Here is a 21,306-nt window from a genome sequence, read left to right on the forward strand (position 1 = left end):
ACAGCTTAGCATGTATGGCACCAGAGTTGGGCAAGCCACACCCATAACCCCTCACAGAGTCTGGGTTTTCCTCATAGTCCTCCTGGAATAAAATGTTCAGTTATAACCTGGGTCTCAGATGTAAAGAACTGCTGCACTATATTTCCAGAAAAGCTTTTCTCTATGAACAAAACTTTCTCACTCTCTATAAAAAATTCCCACCTTCTTTCCCTGTTCTCTCAGGGGTGGGATGCTTGACTGGGGGAGTAAGAGATGTGCACCACCTGGCTCTGGCCAGCAGGTCCTTCCGTCGCAGGCTCCACCCACACTGACTTGGAGGGCCAGCTCTACTGTTCCACTAGCTGTGTATTCTTGGGCAGGCCACTTCACTTTTCTGTGTTTCATTTCGCCCTTAGTGGGCAATAATGCTGCTTCATGAAGGGGATCTGGAGGTTAAATGTATCGTGTGCTTAACATGTGCTCACTCTGCAGGAGCACTTGGGAATTGGAAGGATTTGAGGCCAGTATGAAGAAGCATCGCTGGGCCTACAGAACTGAAAAATCGGCACATTTTTTCTATTAAATGTAACTGACTCCATTCTCCTTTGTACACCCTGGTGTAATCTCAGTGCATGTGATTTTTGGAAGCAGTGAGCCCAGCGTCTGCTACAAGGCCCTCCTGGCCTCACCGAGAGGGAGGCTCTGCCTGTCAGTAACAAACCTCAGAATCTTTACCCAAATTGTCATGGCCACCAAAGAACTCCACACATACTCCACCTTAAAGGAATTTTTATTAAGACCCAGTCATGCATACTAAAGTTACATATTTTCACCACTCTGACTTAGAAAAATGCACTAGAAAAATAAACATTTGGTCAAAACAAATACTGAAGTAGATGAATCCACCACCGTTGTCCCTATACTCAAAGCCAAACTGAATTTCAGTTTGAAGCAAGGAATGTCATCAGTGGCTGAAATGGTGCTGCAGACTGGTCAGGAAATTAGCCCAGCTCCCACCCCATCAGAGTGGGGTCAGAAGCCTGTGGCCACAGAGAAGTTTCAAGTATTTCACACAGCTTCCTACCTGACACGCCAGCAGCGGAGGCAGGTCCACAAGAGCCCACAAAGCCCGATACTGCCTGACTAAATGTGCTACCCAGTGAGATTTTGAAAGCCAGTTAACTGAAACCAGTAAATCCATCACTGTCATCTCTGTCCGTAAGTCACACTGGACCTTCTCATAAAGCAAGCTCCTGTTAAGGAGAATATCTGATGTTTCTTTCATTTCAAGCACACCATTTCTGAGTCGGGAGAGCAGAAAGACCTTAGATTTACAAAGCTAATTGATCCCAAGACTGGAATCTCTTGAGCAGTCCACGTGTTTGGAGCCTCCATGACTCTCACGGCCATAGGACAGCCACACTTAGATTAGCTTAGCTGAGATCTTATTCTCTAAACAAAGGTTTCAAAGGAAAACCTGGAAAGCTGAAAACTTCTAAATGAGGTAATAACGCCACAACAGGACAGCTTTTGCTGCTCAAATAGAAAAGTAATCCTATGACTGATCTGAGGGTGAGATAACATTTACAGGAGTGGCCCACTCAAGGCCAGTAGCGCACAGGAATTCAAGGGAAGTGCTTTCTGTCACCCCAGCTCTTTCTTGGAAAAGCTGTATCTGGTAACCCGAAGCGCTTATAAGCCCGAGTCAAGTGATTCCTCGGAAAGCAGGATGAAGTGTGAACAATCCCAAGCTACCTCAGGTAAAAATAAACAGGAAAGTCAAAGGGTGAAGGCAGGGTTGCATTTCTGGCTGCTAAATAGACTTCACTTGCCTCTCCTCATGAAGGTAGAACAGAAGGTTCTAAGAAGAGGCAGTTTTCCAGAATTCTGGGTAGGTGGATAGGGGAAGGGGAGGAAGAAATCCCTATATACCTAAGCTCACACATTGATTTGGAAGCTCCAGTTCCCAACACTTTCAGACCTAAATTTCCTAAATTCACATGGACAAGAAAAACGAGTACAGTGTCCCTGTGGCAGTAAAACCAATTAGATGCCAGAAACAGGAGGTTCAGGCTGGGCATGGTGGCCCAACGCCTGTAATCCCAGCATTAGGAAGGCGGAGGATGGGATCACCGCAAGTTGTGGCCAGCCTGGGCTACACAGTGAGACCTTGTCATACAGATTCAAGGGTATGAAGGGGCTCTAATTCAAGGCCACCTAGGAGGATAAAGCTGGCACTCAGTTTTCCTAGCTTATTATAGCTTTCTTGTTCTTCCTGGTACACTACCATGAATATAGAGAATGGTTAATTTCCAGGTATTTGTGAAACACCTGAAACTTTTCCCTGATGGAAAACACTCCCCAGTTTTCAGTGTTCACTTGTGGGCTCCACCAGGGGTTTCCCAACTACTAAGCATGGCTCACTGCGGCCCCGCTGGTCCACACAGCCCCTGCCTTAGTTTGCACCAGGGAGGTTCGTGTTCACAGCTGGGTCCAAACCTCCTGAGGTGCAAGACTATTTGATCTCTCTTTGGAGCCAAAATAAAGCACAGCAGCTCCCAGGCAGACCAACCCAGGTGGACTTCTCTCAGAAGCTGAAAGAATCCGCTCTTTCTGGGTCCAACCAAAAAGGCCAAGGAAATGAGCGACATCCTTTCTGGTCTTTCTTTTTTTCCTCCTCGTACTGAGGATCGGACCCAGGTGAACTCTAACACTGAGGTACATTCCCAGCCCTTCTTATTTTTGATTTTCAGACAGGGTATTGCTAAGTTGCCCAGGCTGGGGTCCAGCTTTTGATGCCCCTCAGCCTCCCAAATAGCTGGAATTAAAGGTGTAGCACCACGCACTTCACCTTTCTGGTCTTTGGTAGGCTTCACCAATGCCTGGCCATCCCTATGTTAAGTCATACAGACAAAGGCAACTGGCCAGCAACTAGATGCAGGATCTAATCCTCAGCAACATGGTGGGGCTTAATGCTTGATCCCTCCTTTTGTCTAGCTGTTTGTTTGGTGGTTTTCTCTCTCTAGTGCCTCTCACCAGGTCGTCCACACAGGCTGCTGGGTTCTCAGTGTCTACTTCAGCCATTGCCCTCATGTCCTTTCAGCACTGCCGGTCCGGTCCTATCACTGTCAGTTGGAATTAAGGGGAGGGAGGGGCGTACATTTTGGCACTTCTGGCCCAGCCAGGACCCTAGAACCTAGGGTTAGTATCTGGTACAAACAACTGTCCATAGAATTAGCATTAATTAAGTCAGTAAATTAATTTCCACCAAAAACTTACCAAGGTGTCTTTTAAATGGCTGTAAAGATGAACAGCTAGGTAGCATAAACTGAGCTTTGAATTCCAGAGTATTTTCTCTGAGCAGTTTGCCTTGCCTTTACAGTCTAAATGCAGAGAAGGTATGTGCACAACAAGCAGTACTTGTCACTATTTAACTCCACAGTCACAGGCATGAATAGGAAAGGAAATAGGCTGAAAGCTACCAGATGAACCACCTAATATGGTGCTTGGGTTAAGTAAAGCTAAAGTCTTGACAGGGAGGGTCTAAAGTGCTGAAGTAGTGACTAACATTCAGGCTGATGAAACTCCAGTGGGAGTGCAGGGGCCCCAGAGGTGACTTAGCAATAATCTGCCCTGTGTGCATTTCCAAGGATGGATTAAAGAAGCCCAGGTATTATAACCACCATAGCCAGGTTTGCATTATACTACTAGTGTCTCAGGGATGGAAGGAATTCATACAAGATCTAAGTCAGCTCACCTGGAGGCCTGACCAGTGCAGTCTTTTTTTTTTTTTAAAAGACGGTCTCACCATGAAGTCCAGGCTGGCCTCAAACTTCAGTCATCCTGCCTCAGCTTCCTTGGTGGCTGAGATTACAGGCAAAAGCTATCCTCTTAAAGTTTAGCCATCACTAGAAAAAGGAAAAAGGAAGTTGGTGTCATTGAGTTCCAGAATGTATATACTTTTTTTTGGTTGTAGTGGTACTGGGAATTGAACCCAGGGCCTTTGCACTGAGCTACATCCTCTGCACTTTTTATTTCTGGGTATTTTGAACAGGGCCTATGTAGTTCGGGCTGGCCTTGAACTCACTATGTAGCCCAGACTGGCTTTGAACATAGTGATCTTCCTGCCTCAACCTCCTGAGTGCTGGGATTACAGGAGTGCGCCACCACACCTGGCTCTCCAGCACTTTTTGAGGCAGGGTCTAAGTCACTGAGTTGCCCTGCAGTGCTTGAACTTGTGATCCTTCTGCCTTAGCCTCCCAGAGTGCTACGATTACGGGTGTGTGCCACCATGCCTGGCTGTACCTACTACTTTCTTTAAAGGCTGGGCTAAGTGGTGACAAAGGCCTGTGAGTACCATTAAAAAAACCAGGATCCAACTATTTGTATATACACAGTCATCTGTCCAATCAGAAAAGCTAATTTCTCCCAGCCTCATTTTACAGATAAGAACGCCGAGGCCCACAGTGGCCCATGTCTGGTCCACACAGATCTGGAGCTCAGGTCTCTGACTCCTAAGCCAGAATTCCTTTAGCCAGGACCTTGTATAATTCCATTGAGAACCAGGGCTAAGGTTTTATAGGTTTGGGAAAAAAAGTTTCTACTGCAAGATTTGGCCAGTGAGTCCAGGGATGCTCTGAAGCCTCTGGCTTCCAGATTTGATCAGGGAGAGGTGCTTGGGTCCTAGTGCTTCCACTATCAGCTAAGGTGCTTCCCAAACCCAGTGACGGCAAACGGGGCCAGACCTCTGGTTTGAAGATTCCTGATGAGCAACAGAGGTATACGGTTAAGGTTCCTGTGAAAGACAAAGACCTCCCAAGTCTCACATTTGGCCACCTTACAGGTCTGGCCAAACTGTTTCGGAGTAGCAGCTGACTGGTCAATCAGGTTTTCTCCAGGAAAGTGGGATCGAAGCAACTTTGATGCTGACTTTAGCTTCTGAGATGAGTTAAGAACCAGACACAGCTTAACAGTTGCAAAGAGCGAGTGCAAATGTTTGAGAATCACACTGGGGATATTTTCCACATATCCTAGGAATAATCCAAGTGACCAAAGGCTTCCCCATGGTGGCCTGGCCCTTGGAGCTCCTCAGGTTGTTCCTCTATGCTACCATTTCATTACAAGCAGCAAGACTGAGGCCTTGGCATTTAAGTTCTTTTGAGTCTCTAAAGAGGAAAGGAGAGGATTTAAACCTGGTGACACCCCAAGGGGCTGGCTAATAGCAGGAATACAGCTGGGACTTCACAGCTCGCATAGAGTCGTCACACTGAGCATCAGAAGTCAGCCCCTCGGGCAGCTGTGCTTGCCCCAGGATGCTGTCGCAGGCGGGCACAGGTTGGCAGAACTCTCTCACAAAGTCTTCCTCGGAGGCCAGGAGCACTTCGTTCCAGGTGGCAGTGTCCAGCTCTCCTGCTGTGCCCCCGTACTCCTTGGGGAGAATGTTTCTGGGAAGGTTTGTGTGGAGAGAGTTCAGGTCAGACCCATGGAGGAAGAACTAAAAGGAAATATAGACAGACACACATGACCTTAGTTAAATCAGCAGTGCAGCAGTCTCCTTTGTGGTAGGTGTTCAAATGAATGTGTGCTGAATGAAGAAGGGTTAATAGTAACTGTGCCCTTCCAGATTTTCAAGTCCCTAAAGCTTAGTGCATCCTTAATTCTTTTTTCCTCTTACAACACATCCTGTTGGCTGGACCTTCCAAATATATCCAGCATCCAGCCACTTCACTGCCACCTTAGTTGTGCCATGCTGTCATCACTTCCTGAAGTCCCACATTAGCCCCCTACCTGGCCCGCTCCTTGGCCCCATTCTTGTCACACGAAAACCGAAGCTCAGGTCATGGCCCTTCCCTATTTATGACCTTCCAGTACAGCCAAGTCACGAAAGCCAGAGTCTGTGTGGTGGGGCACGAGGCCTATCACAAATTGGCCCCATTACTTCTTCACACCTCCTCGGACCATTCTCTCTTGCACTTCTGATTATCCACCACACCAACCTCCGGGTGGCTCCCCCAGCATCTGGGCATGTCCCTGCCGCAAGGTCATGCTGTGCTGGTCTCCCAGTTGCCGTATGGCTCACGCCCTCGCTTCTCAATTCTTTGCTCAAATGTCAACTTCTCAATGCCACTACCTCTAACTGCCCTGTTGTACACTGCAACCTTTTTTTCACCTCTCATACCCATTATTCCCTTCATTTGCTTTATTTTCCTCGGTAGCACTGATCATATTCTAATACCAGATAACCATTGCCTATGTATCTCTTTAGAATATAAGCTTCTCTGGGCAGGGATTTTGGTCTCTTTTGCCCACCTTGTACATAGTAGTTGATCAATAAATGGCTTGGAAGGAATGAATGAACATACAAGGGAACAAATGAACCACAGACCTGTCCAAAGGCTGCTCTGGTAAAAGTTCCAAATAGAACCAATATGAATCCACACCCAAGGAGGGAGGCCACTAAATCAGCAGTTCTCAAACCTAGCTGTGGATTAGATTTACCTAAGGAGCACTGGGCACAGTGGTGCACACCTATAATCCCAGCAACTCGGAGGCCAAGGCAGGAGAATCTCCTTCCATTCTCCACCCCCCCCCACCCCCCCGCCCCGTACCGGGATCAAACTCAGGACCTTGTGCTTGCAAGGCAGGTGGCAGCACACTGAGCTAAATCCCCGGCTCCCAAGGGAGGAGAATCTCAAGCTGAAGGCCAGTGTGGCAAATTACCAAGACCTTGTCTCAAAGCAAAAGGCTAGGTAGGGAGAGCCAGGCATGGTGGCACACACCTGTAATCCTAGCACTCTGGGACGCTAAAACAGTAGGATCACAAGTTCGAGCCCAGCCTGAGCAATTTAGCAAGACCAAAATAAAATTAATAAAAATGTCTGAAAATAAGAATTTTTTTTTTTTGGTACCAGGGATCGAACTCGGGTCCTTGTGCTTGCGCATCAGGCGATGAAACCACTGAGCTAAATCCCCAGCCCGGAAAATAAAAAATTTTAAAAAGGGTTGGGCTTGTAGGTCAGTGCAAAGGCCTAGAGTTCAAACTCCAGTACTACAAAGAACAAAGAGAGGAGGGGGAGCGTTAGGGAGAGGCCCCTGGGTTCAATCCTTAGTACAGACAAAAAAAAAAGCCTAAGGAAACATGAAAACCATGGATCCCTGCTGAAGTGCTAAAATCTCCAGGGAAAGGGTCTGGAAATGCAGATCTGGATTTTAAATTTTCTCCTTTGCAACTCCGAGATTATCTGTATACACTTCCTTTTGGCAAAGAGTATAAACTTGAGGATGCAGTCTCTGGAGTGACTCCAGTGTTCCTAGGCTGAGGGAAGGAGCAGAAAGTGCCACTCCTCATAGTGCAGTCAGCAGTCCTGGGAACGGTGAAGAGAAAAGGGCTCTCTTATCTTTCAAACTGTTATTTACCCTCTGAATTCAGAGTTAGGCTAAAATCTCACACAGCTCATAAGCCTTGAATTGTCCCACAACCTTTATACAAGACAACATATTAAGTAAACAGAAAGGCTGAAACACCTTTTTGTGCGTGTTTGTTTTTGAGACAGGGTCTTGCTGTGTTCCCAAGGGTAGCACCAGCCTCCTGGGTTCAAGCAATCTTTTGCTTGGCCTTAAAATCAGCATTTACAAAAGAGCATTTTTAAACCCCAAGGTGTTCTAGTAAGAAATGACCATTATGTGTAAGGCTCTGGGTTTGCTCCCAGCAGTATGAGCAGGGTAGAGGGGGAGGACCCATTAACTCTTCTGGGTTTTTTTTGGGTACTGGGGATCGAACTTGGGACCTTGTGCTTTCGAGGTAGGTGGCAGGAGCACCGACCCAAACCCCCAGCCCACCCATTAACTCTTTTAAGCAGTCTGACCAGTGGCTCCTTTCTGCTCCTCCTGTTTCCATATCTTAGTGCACATAAAATGTAATGTTGCTTCACATGCCTATGCCAGGAATGATTACAGAACAGAGAACCACTTATGATAAAAATCCTGTTTGTTCCCTCTGCTGGTAAACATTATATTTTTACTACTTTCATCTTACCCTCATAAGAAGGATTGCTCATTTACATTTACCCCTAACTTTGTACTTTCCAAATTAGTTCCAGGGCAAAAATAATTAAGTACTAGTTGGCATAACTAAATAAATCAAGGGAGAAAGAAAAATTAAAGCATCTGAAGTCCAAAAGGATCATCACTTACTCTGTTTGCTATTTTTTCCTTCAGAAATGGTTTTATGATGGCAAAAATGCCTTTAAATATTCGAGGTTCATTTACTACATGGACCGCTTTTATCCGAATGGGAAAACCATCCTGTGGGCAGAAGAGGAAGGGGGGTTAGAACACCTGCAGTGCCTGAAAGTGTCCCTTCTACAGCCAGCCTCCCCACTTAAACCTTGCATCCAGCCCCAACATCAGTCTGGCTTGACTCTCAAGGCTCCTCAAAGACAGCCCCCACTGGGGCCAAACAGGAAGACAGGCCTTAGGGAAGCTTCCTCTGGGAGCCAAGACATGGTCAAAGAGTTGGCAAACAGGTGGAAAGGTGTTCCTCTTGTAGCAATACTCTGAGTTTACATGGATGGATCTGAAAATATCAGACTTTCTGGGTCAGTGCTACCCTAAATATGTTTCTCAGTGCGTTCGTGTGATGGGAAAAAAAACGCTTCTGGGCAGGTAAGTTTGAGAAACAGGGTAAACACAGTCAAAAGGTTTCCTTAACTGTAATACCGTACAGCCTTTAACACATAAATGTTTATACTGAAATTCACCAGGAAGGGCCATGCTATACTGCACTTCTTAAACTTGTTTCATTCTGGAACTTCAGGAAAATATTGGTCCAGAGTCTATCCTGACACCGATGTACACGGTATTCAGCAGGGGCATCAAAAGAGAGTAGTGAGCTAGAGGTATGGCTGTGACTAGTTCAGTGCAGAGCACTTACCCAGCATGTGTAAGGCCCTGAGTTCAATCCCTGGCACTGCAAGTTAGTAACAACAGCAAACAGCAAAGTAAATGCTAAGGAAAGCCAGAGTACTGGCTCTAAGCCAAGAATCAGATTTATAGTAATGTCTGAATGTGGCCTTGATTTCTTCAAATAATAAGCCTGGTGTACAGCAGGGACTCACACACGACGGGACTCGCTAAAGGGCACTGTTACCCCGGGGCCCCGAAGTTCCCAAGAGGCAGTGCTCAGGGAGTGAGTTATAATGAACAAGGAGTCCAAATCTGTTACCGCTGTGACACTCTGGCCATGCTATATCTTCTCTAGTTCTGTTTCCCCATCTATCAAAAAAGGAAAAGGGGCTGGGTGTGGTGGCACACCTGTAAATCCCAGGCACTGGGGATGCTGAGGCAGAAGGACCACAAGTTCAAGGCCAGAGTAGGCAAGTTAGGAAGACCTTCTCTATAATAACAAAAAATGAAGGAGCCGGGGACGTAGCTCAGTGGCAGAGCACTTGCCTAGTATGTGCAAGGCCCTGGATTCAAATTCAATCCCCAGGATCACCACCAGTAAAAAAAAAGAATTCTTGCTTTGCCTAACCCAGGGGAATCTTTGAAGGACCGAATGGGTTATAATGACTGTAACAGTGTTTTACAAACTGTTAAATGCTGTGCAAGGATGTAAAGACTTTTATGGCTCTCAGTTCAGAACCTGGGCTCTGAAATGCAAAACAGGAGGTGTGAAGCCTCTCACCAAAATACAGTCCCACAGAACAAAACGCCCTAGGTCCACAGAGGGCAGGACAGGCTCCAGCACCTCAGGCAGAAGCAGAATTTCTCAATTTCATTTCTTAGGAGAATTATTCCTTTGCCTTCTGCCCCCCGCAAAAAAAAGCAGAAAGCCTTTTGCCTAGTTTTTTGGACTCTTTCCCTAAAGATAGTCTTGCCTAGATAGAAGCTAACTTCTCTGAAAATGCCTGGAGCCCCTGAGGAGCCAGTGGTAAATAGGAGTGCAGATGATTTCCCATTGCAGGGTGGGAAGTGAGCTTTGTACAATCAGTGAGACCTGCAGTAGACAAACGGGGCCTGGGGAAGCCAAAGCAACCACAGAACTGACACACAGCAAACAGGAGCCATACCTGGAGGATGCCAATCACCTTTTTGGCTATAAAAGGGCCGAAATGAGATGCTTTTGATAAGCTCACTCCTTTGTAGTCTGCAAGAATTATAATTCCATTCACCTGGGTTTCTTCAGACTGAATGAGTTTTTCTAATGTCAAGTATATGGCTCGGATGTTTTCAGTAATTGGATAGTTGCTCGGTATCCATCTGTCTAAGGTCATAAGACATGGACAGAATGTTACGGAAATGAATACAAACAAGTGATGAGACAAAGATTTATCTTCTAAAACTGCTATTTCAACATGGACAAGCGGGATGTTCTTGTGGTTAGGGTCCTACACAGAAACTGATATTTCTTAATGCCAAACCCAGCAGCACATTCAGAAATGGAAATGCAATTGAGTGTCGAGGTTAAAAGCCTGAAGTCAGACACAACTGGGAATCTGAACCTTACTAGCAGTGTGACCTTGGGTAAGTTGCTTCCTCGCTCTGAGCTTCCATCTGTCCCTAAGTAGAGCAGGAAAATGATACCTACCTTTGTGGAAATCTCTGCTTGTGGACCCCAGATATTTCCCCTCATCTTCGTGTAACCACCACCCTGATTGTCCTCAGGGAGCAACCAAGACGAGCCATGCAGTTAGGACAGAGGTGACTCAACTCCTGACTCTAGTGGTGGCAAAGTGGCAGGGGACTGACTGGCAGCCTGGTGTGACCACCCGAGCGTGTGATGCAAGCCACACTGGGTCATGCAGAGCCAAGGAGACTCAATTCTGGGACCTTGGCCTGTGGGAAAGGATGATCTCCCCTCCCTGGTAACAGTGGTGGGGCTCTGAGCCTGGATTCAGGGGCCCTGATTCCAGAACTGGCTGGAGAATGAGGCCCAGGTTGGGGCCAGTGCAGATGGAAGCACCCTCCACACCATCATTTTCTCCCCCCATGGGCTGGGACTCCAAGCCAGGGGCTCAGCCATGCTAGGTAAGCACTCTGACTGAGCCAAGGCCTGACCTTCCAATACCATCACTTGAGCCCTTGAATCGGGCCCTATCCAGATGTCATTTAGCTGGCAGATGAGGTCGCTTTTTTTGGTCTCGGCTGGGGCTAAGCTGGCTTTCAGTCACCTGCTCCCCGAAGAGAAAGTCTTAACTCCTGTAGCACCGTCAGGGGGCGCTGTGAGGAGGTGTGTAATGCTAAGTTCTAGGAGATCCTTCATCCAGTTCTCCTTTCTGGGGAGGATGCTTCTTCAAGGGTACTCACATATTTAATGACTGTTTCTTTCCTTTGGGAAATAAACATTTTATTTTATTTCATTTATTTATTTATTTATTTTGGTACCGGGGATCGAACTTGGGACCTTGAGCTTGTGAGGCAGGCAGCAGAACCACTGAGCTAAATCCCCGGTCCTAAAAATATTATTTTTGATTATTAGACCACTATCTTCAAGAAAATCCCACCAAGCTCTATGTGTCTTTTTCTTAGACAAAACTTTAGAAGTTTGTCATCAACAGGGTATGTAACATGTGCAAAATTCCTATGAAAAATCTTTGCCCTTGCTGGGTGTGGTGGTACATGCCCATAATCCCAGCACTCTGGGAGGCTGAGGCAGGAGAATGACCAGTTTAAGGCCATCCTGGGCAACTTAGTGACTAAGACAGGACCTTTCTCAAAATATAAAAAGGGTTGGCAGGTATAGCTCAGTGGAAAGGCTCTGTATTCCACCTATAGTACCACCAAAAAGAAAAAAAAATCTCTGAGCAAAAATAGTGCCAGCTTGCCATTTAATGTTGCTGCCTCTTAACCCTTTGGGGGGTTGCAGCTGATCTGAGATATACAAACTCTCCTCACCTACTGTTAAGGAGTCACATCAGACCTGCGACCTCTGCAGGGTTAAACCTGCCTCCATATAACTAGATGTCATCCCTTTCAATCACACGCATTTCCAAAGAGCTTATAAAAAGGCAAAGCCAAAGCCCAGGTGAGAACAAAACTTTGTGTATATATATGCCTCTTCCTAAGAAGCTGAGTCAGTAAGGAGGGGTGCAGACATGGCAAAATCCACCTCACAGCAAAGGGTTGAAACCATGCAGCTACAAGGTGCAACCGGTAAGGTAACATCTGACTGTCGTGTAATATTCTTAGAGCTGAGCACACAGAGCAGCAGAAAAGCCTGCTGGCTGGTTTCTAGGTCTCTTGGTGCCCTGAAATCTGCACTGTATTACTTATTTTAAAATAAACACCCCTAATTTCAGAAAGTGCCTGCCACAGCAGGTAACACTGCGAATACTGTGCCTGGTACGGGGTAAGAGCTGAAGGGACTGATCCAGTCTCCAAAGAGAGATAGGTGAATGACTAAAGGCAAGAGCGATGTGGGGCTTATGGGCACAAGAAAGAGCGTCCCTGTTACACGTCCCTTTAAGAGCTGTTTGTACGCACGAGGGCTCCAGTGTGTTCTCATTTCCCAGCCTGCTCCAGAAGAACACTGCAGTCTTTCTTCCAGTTTCCCCGAGGTGCTGGGAAATGTTGAAGCTGTGGGTGGAGTGGGGAACACTCCTCCACTAATAGTGCATTTGGCATCAAGGGAGAGTACAAGATTAAGACTCAGAAGGCTGCAGTTCTAGCACCCTCTATTCACTTGCTATATATGAAGTTTTTAAATTATTTAAACAAGATTTGGAGTACTAGGGATTGAACCAAGGGCCTTTGCACTAAGCCACATCCCCAGGCCTTTTTTTATTCTGAAATAGGGTGTCACTAAGTTGATAAGTTACCCAGGCTGGGCTTGAAATTACCATCTTCCTGCCTCAGCCTCCCAGAGTGCTGGGATTACAGGTGTGTGCCATCACTCCCAGCTACACATTTCTAAATGGTCTTTGTGTGAAGGTGGCAGGGCACTGCCCCAACTGTGCCAAAGAAATAAGAATAAAAGAGGCAGAACAGTATTTTTGGTTTTATCTCTTTCTCAGCCCCTAAATTGCTGCTTACTTTCTACTGTTTGAATAATAAAGTTAACATAGATAACTAGTGGTATAAACAAATGTGATATTTTTTTCTTTTGGTTGTACTCATGTTTTTTGTTGTGTTTTTTTTCCCTATAACATAAAAGACAATGAACTTCAAAAAAAAAGAAAGGAGGGAGGGAGGGGAAGGGAAAGGAAGGGAAGGTATCCTGATGACTACCATGAAGTGCTAAGATCAACACGTTAACTGAAGGGCCTGAGAAGTACCTCTATGGTAGTGTCTAAGGGCCTGGGTTCAACTCTAATACCGCAAAAAAAGAAAAAAAATTTAAAGTGAATCCTGCCAGGAGTTAACAAAGCAGAGGAAAGGAAGGAGAAGGTAGAGAAATGAAGTAGCCACCTTTTCAAGCTCTGGCCAGCCTATGTTCTCCCTCATTGATACATTTGTGGTTTTGGGGTTTTTTGCAATGCTAGGGCTCAAACCCAGGGCCTCACGCATGCTAGGCAAGTGCCACCCCTGAGTGACACCTCTTGCTCACTGACATCTGAGCCTCGGCCCACAGGGAGGGGCCATGGCTATATCCTATGACTACGGGCAGATTCCTCAGCCCACCATTCTCTCCTCTGGAAATCTGGAACCTGCACTGAGGGAAGTTAATTTGAGAGGTGAGAGGTACCAGATTTAGCTTTGTGCACACAGGAAGCCAAAGCCAGTCTACAAGGAGGACCAAGGTGGAGGCAGGGGAAGGGCTGACTCCTGGGGGCACTCTGGCTCTTGGATCTAGGGTCTGTCCGATAAGAGATGCTCCCCCTTTACCTATTCAGGTCTAGGAGATACTCTTGTCTCCTTAGACAAGGTTGGAGTAGGGTTTTGTCACAGGCACCCAAAGGAGGCTCAACTAACACAAAGAAGGGGGAAAAGGGACTAAGATGGTGTGAGACAGACATGTCCCTGAGACTATGCACATACTGCCCAGCAGTCTAGGAAAATACCTGGGCGGATGCAGAGCACGTGGCAGCCCCTGGGATCCGTGTGGGGCAGCACAGTGAGGAATCCGGAGCTGAGGACATCTTTCAGGGCTGATGGCCTCAGGTTACTGAAGACTTCGGGCCAGCTTCTCCTGCAGCTGTGGTAGTTGACCAGTAGCTGCAGGGCCCGGTCATAATCAAACTTGCGGGCACGCAGGAAGCGCAGCAGGAAGGCGTCGTCAAGGGAGGTGCTCAGGTTGGGGTACTCCTTCCGTACCATGTCACGGAGGGCCTGCACATCCCGGAGTCGCCACTCTGGCTTCTCCTGCAGCTCTTCCCGGGCCTTGGTGACCAGGTCTTCGGTCAGTGAGCACACGTAGCCGGGAGGCTCAGGTGGCGGCGGCAGCAGCTCATTTTCAGAGAGTGAGGCCACAGAAGGGCTGGTCCGCAGAGAGTCACTTTCTTCGGACATTAGCTACCAGGGTCCCTGCAGACACAGAAACCCCAGGTGAAGTCAAGAAAGCTCAGTGCTGCTCCTTTCCTTTTTTTTTTTTTTTGGTACTGGGGATTGAACTCCGGTCCTTGCGCTTGCACAGCAGGCGGCGAAACCACTGAGCTAAATCCCCGGCCCAGCGCGGCTCCTTTCAAACCCCAGGATGGCAGGATATGGGGGACAGCAATATTTTTGTCAGACCCAAGGAACCTCAGGGTTCTACAACGAAATGAACCAGATCTGAACCATAGGCCCAGGTCCGACCCCAGGAGGATGACGAACTTAGAATTCCCTGAAGACCCCACCCCACCCCACCCCGCAGCTCTGGCTGAATGTGCAAGTTCTTTGTCAAACATCGTGGCCTTCCCCGTAAGTGTACGGATGGGTGTTTGGCCTTACTCATCCATCATTAAATACAGGTGAGTCAAAACAACTCTGAGATTCAGATTGGCAAAATAAAGAATAGGCACCTTGAAATACTGGTGGCAGTATAAACTGACATCGCCTTGCAGGAGGACAGTTTGTCAATATCTACCAAAATTTAAAACCACATAGGGCTCAGTGGTTCCATTTCTACAACGTATATGTGTGTGCGAAATATAGACACATCCATTACAAGTATTATGATGACGTGTGACTGGAAATGGAGGGCAGGCTCCTGGGGACTGGTCCAGGGCCCTTACACTGAGCTACAGCCTCCTATCTATCTATCTATCTATCTAGGAATCATCTATCTATCTATCTTGAAACAGGGTCTTCTAAGTTGCAACTTAGCAAGGCTGGGTTTGAACTTGTGATCCTCCTGCCTCAGCCTCTCAGAGTGCTTTGATTACAGCCCAGCACCACCATGCTCAGCTTGGAAATAACTATACATCAGGAGACTAGTTTGTACCATTGGAATGGGGTACTATTCAGTTATGAAAAGGAATTACCAGACCTTTGTGAATGCACAGATAATTTTTACAGGAAAATATAAGAAATTGTTATTAATGGTTACCTCTAGGGAACAGAGCTGGGCAGCTGGACATTTAGTGTGAGAAAAAATCTTTTTACTAAACTATTTGAATTTTTAAGTTTTTTTTTTTTAATTTTTCAGCAGTTCTAGAGATCAGATCCAGGGTCTTGGGCATGCGAAGCAAGCACTTTACCACACAGTTAGCCATTCGCAGCTCACATGTACTCGTGTAATTTTTTGAACTTAGGTCCTTGCGCTTGCGCAGCAGGTGGCGAAATCACTGAGCTAAATCCCCAGCCCTGTACTCGTGTAATTTATTGTGGTCACTGTGAAAATGCATGGGTCAGATCTACTGCTGGAGAAACATAATTCACAAATGGCCTGAGCTGCTGTCCCTCTGGGTCATCATTCAGAGGATGCCACATTTTCCACAGACCATGCCCAGCCAGCAACTGAGTGAAACAAAGGCTCCTCTAATAGGCAGCTTTGGCCCAAGGACTCCCTGTTCATCTGAGCGAAACTTTCCTGGGCCCAGCCTGCCCTATTCTTGGCCAAAACCTCCTTAATGGGGCCCAGGTCTGCACCGCTGTCCGAAGATTCTTCCTACCTCTCCAGCTCCCCTCCTTCTTACCTATTGCAGTCATTACCTCCAGTAAACTTTGTGCACTGCGGGTCCAACCTCTAGATCAGCATGTCTGCTTCCTGGAAAACCTGAATGACACACTACTGAATGAAAACAAAAAACAAAAGATCTGCCCGAGATATTCTGAGAATAAGGTGACAGCAGGGTTGCCCAGTTCCTGAGCTCAAGCCCTTGTCCACAGGAAAGCAGGGACCGACTCAGGGCTTCCCACACATACCTGTGATGTCCTGACTGCGCCTGGCGGGACTCCTACTCCGCCACGGCCAGTGACCAAGCAGGTCACTTCCTCCAAATCTGAATCTGCCCACTCCATCTCTTGCAGCCCATCCTCCAGCTTACCCAGCTTTTTTCACTTCCTCCCAAAGGTGTTCTCATCCCATGCAGCCCTGATCTCCCACTGGCATGCTCTTCCTCCACTTCCTCATTGACCCACACTGATTCACCCTAGAGTCTCAATTAGATGCCACTTCATTCATTCCACAAATACTGAGACCTGCACCGGGGCCATCTGGGCATACAGAAGTGAACAAGGAATCCTGCCTTCATGGAGCTTAGATTCTAGTGAAGACAGTGGGATAAGGCCATAAGCACAATAAACAATAGTCTACTACAAGGTGCTTTGCAGAGAATCAAGAGAATGGGCTGAGTGCATGAGAGTAGGGGTTGCAATCTTAAACAGGGTAACCAGGGAAAGTCTCACCTACGTGACTTCTGAGCGGAAGCAAAGCAGTGGAGGAGCAAGCCATTCATATCTGCATGAATAACAAGTACAGAGAGGTTTCATGTAGAACATACCTGGCCTTTCTGAGCAACAGAAAGGAGGCCAGCATGGCCACAGCCAAATGAGCAAGGTGTGAACACTACCAGATGAACCCAGAGGCTTACCAGTAGGGAGGCCAATGGTCAGGGTTTTGCAGGCAACAGGAACTTTGCCTTTTACTCTGAGTCGGGAATATGGAGGGTTCTGAACAGAACGACGTGATCAGATTTGTATTTTAAAAGCATATTTTATATGCCACCTTAAGAACGGACTGTGAGGACATAGAGACTCTACAGAGGTTTACTGCAATGATCCCAGTGAGACATGACAGCGGCTTGAGGAGACCATGTTAGGTGACCCCACCCCCGGGGCTCTCTGGGGTAGCAGTTCTCTCACTCTGCTGTCGCTGTCTGCAGGCAGTTTGTGGGAGATATCTGGTCTTGTTCATCGCCATACATTCAGCACCCAACATCAGGCAGTCTACAGACCATAAACATTTGTCCAATGAGTTTACTGTGCTTGGCAGAGGTAGGCTGAGCAAGAAATGAAACAACAACCCTGGCTTCCTAGGCGCCATCCTGTGCTGTTTCCATGGCAGTCACCAACAGACGCCTGTAACCCTGACCCTCCTGTAACGGAGGCTGTCCCGAAACTCCTCTCCACCCTCAACTCCCTCCTCCCCCCAGCCAGCACAAACAAGCTGATAGCCCATCATTCTTGGAACACCTTGTGTGCCTCTGATACCCTCTGCCTGCAATGTCCTCTCCTTGTTCGGTGTTAATCAGACAACTCATCATCTTCAAGGCCCACCTGTCACCTCCTCCAAGCCTTCCTTGACTTCCCCACAGTGACTCCTCCTAGTTTTCCACAGCACCGGGAGGAGTCCTATTTCTCTTAGAAATTGCAGTCCAATGTCACAAGTGTTTACATAAAGCTCCTCAGAGTCAGCTTCCTCATCCACTTATTTACCAAATAATTACTGATCACCAATTATACTTGTCAGGCACTGTGCTCATGGGCACTAAGGGACACAGTACTTCTTTGTCTCATGAAGCTGACACTATAATGGAATGATGAAAACAGCTAAGACATGCTTGAGCGTTTTATTAGGCATCAAACACTGCTCAACACTACATCGTTTTCTCATTTCTTTTTTTCTGCCCAGTGCTGGGAATGGAACCCAGGGCCGCTGAGATGCTAGGCAAAAAAATCCTCTCCCCCACCAAAAAAAAAAAATTGCTCTCCCACTGTGCTACACCCACAGACCCTCAGTAACCTTCACAATATTTGGTGGGTGGAATATTACTGTTTCAATTTTACAAAGGAGTAAACCAGAATGTCCCCTAGACTGTGAATTCTACGAGGGCAGAGGACTTGCCTGCCATGTCCACTGCTATCCCCAGTGCCTGGCACTTCGCAGCTCTCAGCACACAGGGTAAGATACCAGGTTAAGAGATGTGCCCAAAGGTACAAACCTAGTGAAGCAGAGAGAGGAAGTGTCAAGCCCCACCCTGGGCTCATAATCTCTACCCTCCACCTGGGCAGTGTGGCTCAGTCACAGTCTGGTGGACAGATGGACAGGATGCAAACATCATTTGTCACCAGGGTGTAGCCAGGAATCTTCCCCAGCTGCAGCCCATCATTTTGTGGAACGTCACCCTCCTCCCCTCCTCAACGAGGTGCCAGGAAGTCATCTCTCCTGGAGCTTCAGAAACTCCACATCCCGCTGACAATCTTCCGAGGCCCCCTACTTCCGGTCGCCCCCTCCCCAGGTGTCCCCATTTCCTGGGGTCTCTCGCTCCTCTGGCCCCCACTTCCGGTGATCCCTCCCTTTCAAGGTCCCTTTCTCGGCCTTCAGGGAGCACGCACGGGCTCCTGGGGACTCACCAGCCCGGCTGCGGGGCGGAGCGCGGGTCAACCGGCGGCGGGAGCTTAGTCCGACAGCACGCGCAGAGAGCACCCACGCTGCCGGCCCGGCCGGCCCGGCCCTTCACGCCGGAAGTAAGGTGCGGGGCGGGGGAAGGCGGGGCGCGGGAAGGCGGGGCGCCGCCTAGGAGTGCGCATGTGTGCCATCTTGTCGCGTACCCAGCGCTCTGTCGCCACCTGGCGGCCGTTCTCCGCGCTATAGAACCCCTTGTGGCTGGGAGAAAGGGGAGCTTGAGTGAACAGCTTGTCAAGCTCTTCTTATAGATGGGGAAATAGACCCAAAAAAGGGAGGAGAGAAGCAGCCGTTTTCTGAGAATATATTATCTGTACCCGGTATTTCCCATGAGTTATCTCATTAAATCCGCAGGTTTCTCTAGTTTCCCTTTCTCATTACATCCTCGTATTTGTGCAATTTCCCTATTTCATGAAAGGGAAAGTGGCAATCAGTGCAGTAAAGGACTTCAAACCTCAGGATCAGCATTCCAGAATTCTTCCACCACGGCTGCCAGCAGCACTGGTATATCAGTCTGGTTAGCAGGTCTCCATTCTTCCTGGGGCTCGGTTTCAGGTTACTCTGGATCTTGATTTACTAATTGTTTCCTGCTTTGGGGTTCTTGACGTTCCATTTAGATAGTGGTAAACTGAAAAAGATGAACACTCAGTCTAGCTCCATGCCTAGACTAGCTCCACACCTTGTCTTTTAGCGCCTTCCATACATGGTTTGTGCAACTGCAACTTTGAGACAAATCTCTTAGGTCCCTCCTTCAGACAGACACCGGACTTTTTCTAGAGAGATTCTGGTGGTCCGGAAGAACTTCAAACCCACAGGGATGACCTTTCTACCCCAGGGAAAATGAGAGTCTCAGGGAGCTGGGAAGTGATCCAGAAGGTTGACAAGAACATGATAATTTCTGCCAGTTCCAGATTGTGTGTAAGGTAGGAGTGTGATGGTTTCCTGGGAATTGTAAATTTTGACTTCTAGTGTCGTGTTTACCATTTCTCAGGTTGCCTGAAAAAATAGAGAACACTCAGTTCAGTTTAAATTTCACACACACAACAAACTTTTCAAGTATAAATATATCTTAAGCAAAATTTGGAAAATACACATTTTAAATGGCTGTTTATCTGAAATGCACATTTAAGTGAGCATCCTGATTTTTCTTCCTGAATCAAAATGATTAATTTTTTATTGCTGCTGTAACAAATTACTGCAAACTTAGGGGCTTGAAGCAGCAAAAATGTATTCTCCTACAGTTCTACAGGTCAGAATCCTATAATCATGGTGTTAGCATGGCTGCGTTCTTTCTGGAGACGGTTGGAAATTTATTCGTTTGCTTTTTTTTTTGTACCGGGGATCAAATTTGGGACCTTGCACTTGCAAGGAAGGTGATTCTTTTGCTTTTTTTCAGTCTGTAGAGGTCACTTGCATGCCTTGGCTCATAGACCCTTCCTAAAAATCACTGCAACCTCTTGCTTCTGTTGTCACAGCTATTATTGACTCTGATCCTCCTAGGAGTCTGTTTCCTGTAAGAGCTCTTGAAATTACATCAGCCCACTCAGATAATCTCTCCATCTCAAGGTCCTTAATCACATGTACAGCATCTCTTTTACCATGTACAGGAAAATATTCACTAATTCCAGAGATTAGGATGAGGACATTTGAAGGGGGGCATTATTCAGCCTATCAGAATCTGTCTGTTTGTATTTATTTATTTATTTATTTATTTATTTATTTATTTATATAGGGATCCAACCCAGCACTTCCTATATGCTAGGCAAGTGCTGTATCACTGAACTACATTCCCAGCTCCCAAATCTGATCATTTTAATCTCAGCTGTGTGACTTTGGCTAAGTAACTCAAACTCCCAAAGTCTAGATCCTTGGGCAAACAGGTGATTAAACAGGTTCATAAGAGGAAACTCTTTCCCTATCCTAGCCCAACAATAGTTTTTGTTTTTTGGGGGGGGGGAGGGTACCGGGGATTGAACTCAGGACCTTGTGCTTGCGAGGTAGGCAACAGCACCACTGAGCTAAATCCTCTGTTCCTAGCCCAACAATAGATGTTAGATGTTTAATAAATGGCAGCTCTTTTGGCAAATGACAAGGGATGACCTTGTCCAAACCACGGTGTACTAGGTATTTGGATAAAGTCTTCTCCTTACCATAGACTCAGGACCTATGGTGACACACAGAGCCCAGATTTCAATCCTAGATGCTGACAGCAGGAAAGGAACTTGGCTTTGAGGGTTCTTATTTCCTAGTGATACATTTTGGAGAAACAAGTCATCTCAGAGTTGGAAGGGTCTCAGGTAAACAACAACAAAAAGAGATTTTGCTTTTTGAGCAATTGTGTACACAGACACTGTGCATGTATCATCTCAATTATGCCTACAACAGCCTTGTGAACAGCAAGCCCGGAGACCGTCTCATTTACAACAGAGGACACTAAAATCCAGACAGAGGAAGTTACTTGCCTAAGGGGTCAACATATTCAGTGAAAGACCTGGATTTTAATTCAAGTCTGTGACATCATAGTCCCAAATTTTACTTTACCTTTGAGGTGTTATAGGCAA

The 21,306-nt window shown here is 47.0% G+C and overlaps 1 protein-coding gene across 5 annotated transcripts; it reads right to left on the reverse strand.

Annotated features, from left to right (window-relative positions):
- Nucleotides 1-751: 751 nt before the first annotated feature.
- On the reverse strand, nucleotides 752-18,824 carry Ttpal (alpha tocopherol transfer protein like). 5 transcript variants are annotated; one of them, XM_087197852.1, is made up of 9 exons: nucleotides 18,694-18,824; nucleotides 18,185-18,281; nucleotides 17,203-17,286; nucleotides 16,747-16,798; nucleotides 16,051-16,129; nucleotides 13,980-14,442; nucleotides 10,050-10,243; nucleotides 8,173-8,283; nucleotides 752-5,473 (listed from the first exon to the last, which is right to left on the reverse strand). In XM_087197852.1, exons 6-9 carry the CDS (start codon nucleotides 14,425-14,427, stop codon nucleotides 5,195-5,197), a joined length of 1,032 nt encoding a protein of 343 aa, XP_087053978.1. In that variant the 5' UTR covers nucleotides 14,428-14,442; nucleotides 16,051-16,129; nucleotides 16,747-16,798; nucleotides 17,203-17,286; nucleotides 18,185-18,281; nucleotides 18,694-18,824; the 3' UTR covers nucleotides 752-5,194. The 5 variants fall into 5 exon arrangements, with proteins under 5 accessions (XP_087053978.1, XP_087053980.1, XP_087053979.1 ...); XM_087197854.1 differs by lacking the exons at nucleotides 17,203-17,286; nucleotides 18,185-18,281 and having other exon boundaries at nucleotides 16,051-16,114; nucleotides 18,694-18,822; XM_087197853.1 differs by lacking the exons at nucleotides 17,203-17,286; nucleotides 18,185-18,281 and having other exon boundaries at nucleotides 18,694-18,822.
- Between the last annotated feature and the right edge of the window lie 2,482 nt (nucleotides 18,825-21,306).

The sequence above is a fragment of the Heterocephalus glaber genome, unplaced genomic scaffold (assembly GCF_053883595.1).
Source record: "Heterocephalus glaber isolate CG9 unplaced genomic scaffold, H.glaber_assembly_v1.0 deba00001673, whole genome shotgun sequence".
NCBI classification, from domain to species: Eukaryota; Metazoa; Chordata; class Mammalia; order Rodentia; family Bathyergidae; genus Heterocephalus; species Heterocephalus glaber.

Coding starts and splice junctions, on each gene's coding strand:
- Ttpal (XM_021239049.2), bottom strand. CDS start 14,427: ATGTCCGAAGAAAGTGACTCTCTGCGGACCAGCCCTTCTGTGGCCTCA. Junction 10,244..13,979: donor CGTGCTCTGCATCCGCCCAG/GTATTTTCCTAG, acceptor TTATGACCTTAG/ACAGATGGATACCGAGCAAC. Junction 8,284..10,049: donor AGGTGATTGGCATCCTCCAG/GTATGGCTCCTG, acceptor TTCTGCCCACAG/GATGGTTTTCCCATTCGGAT.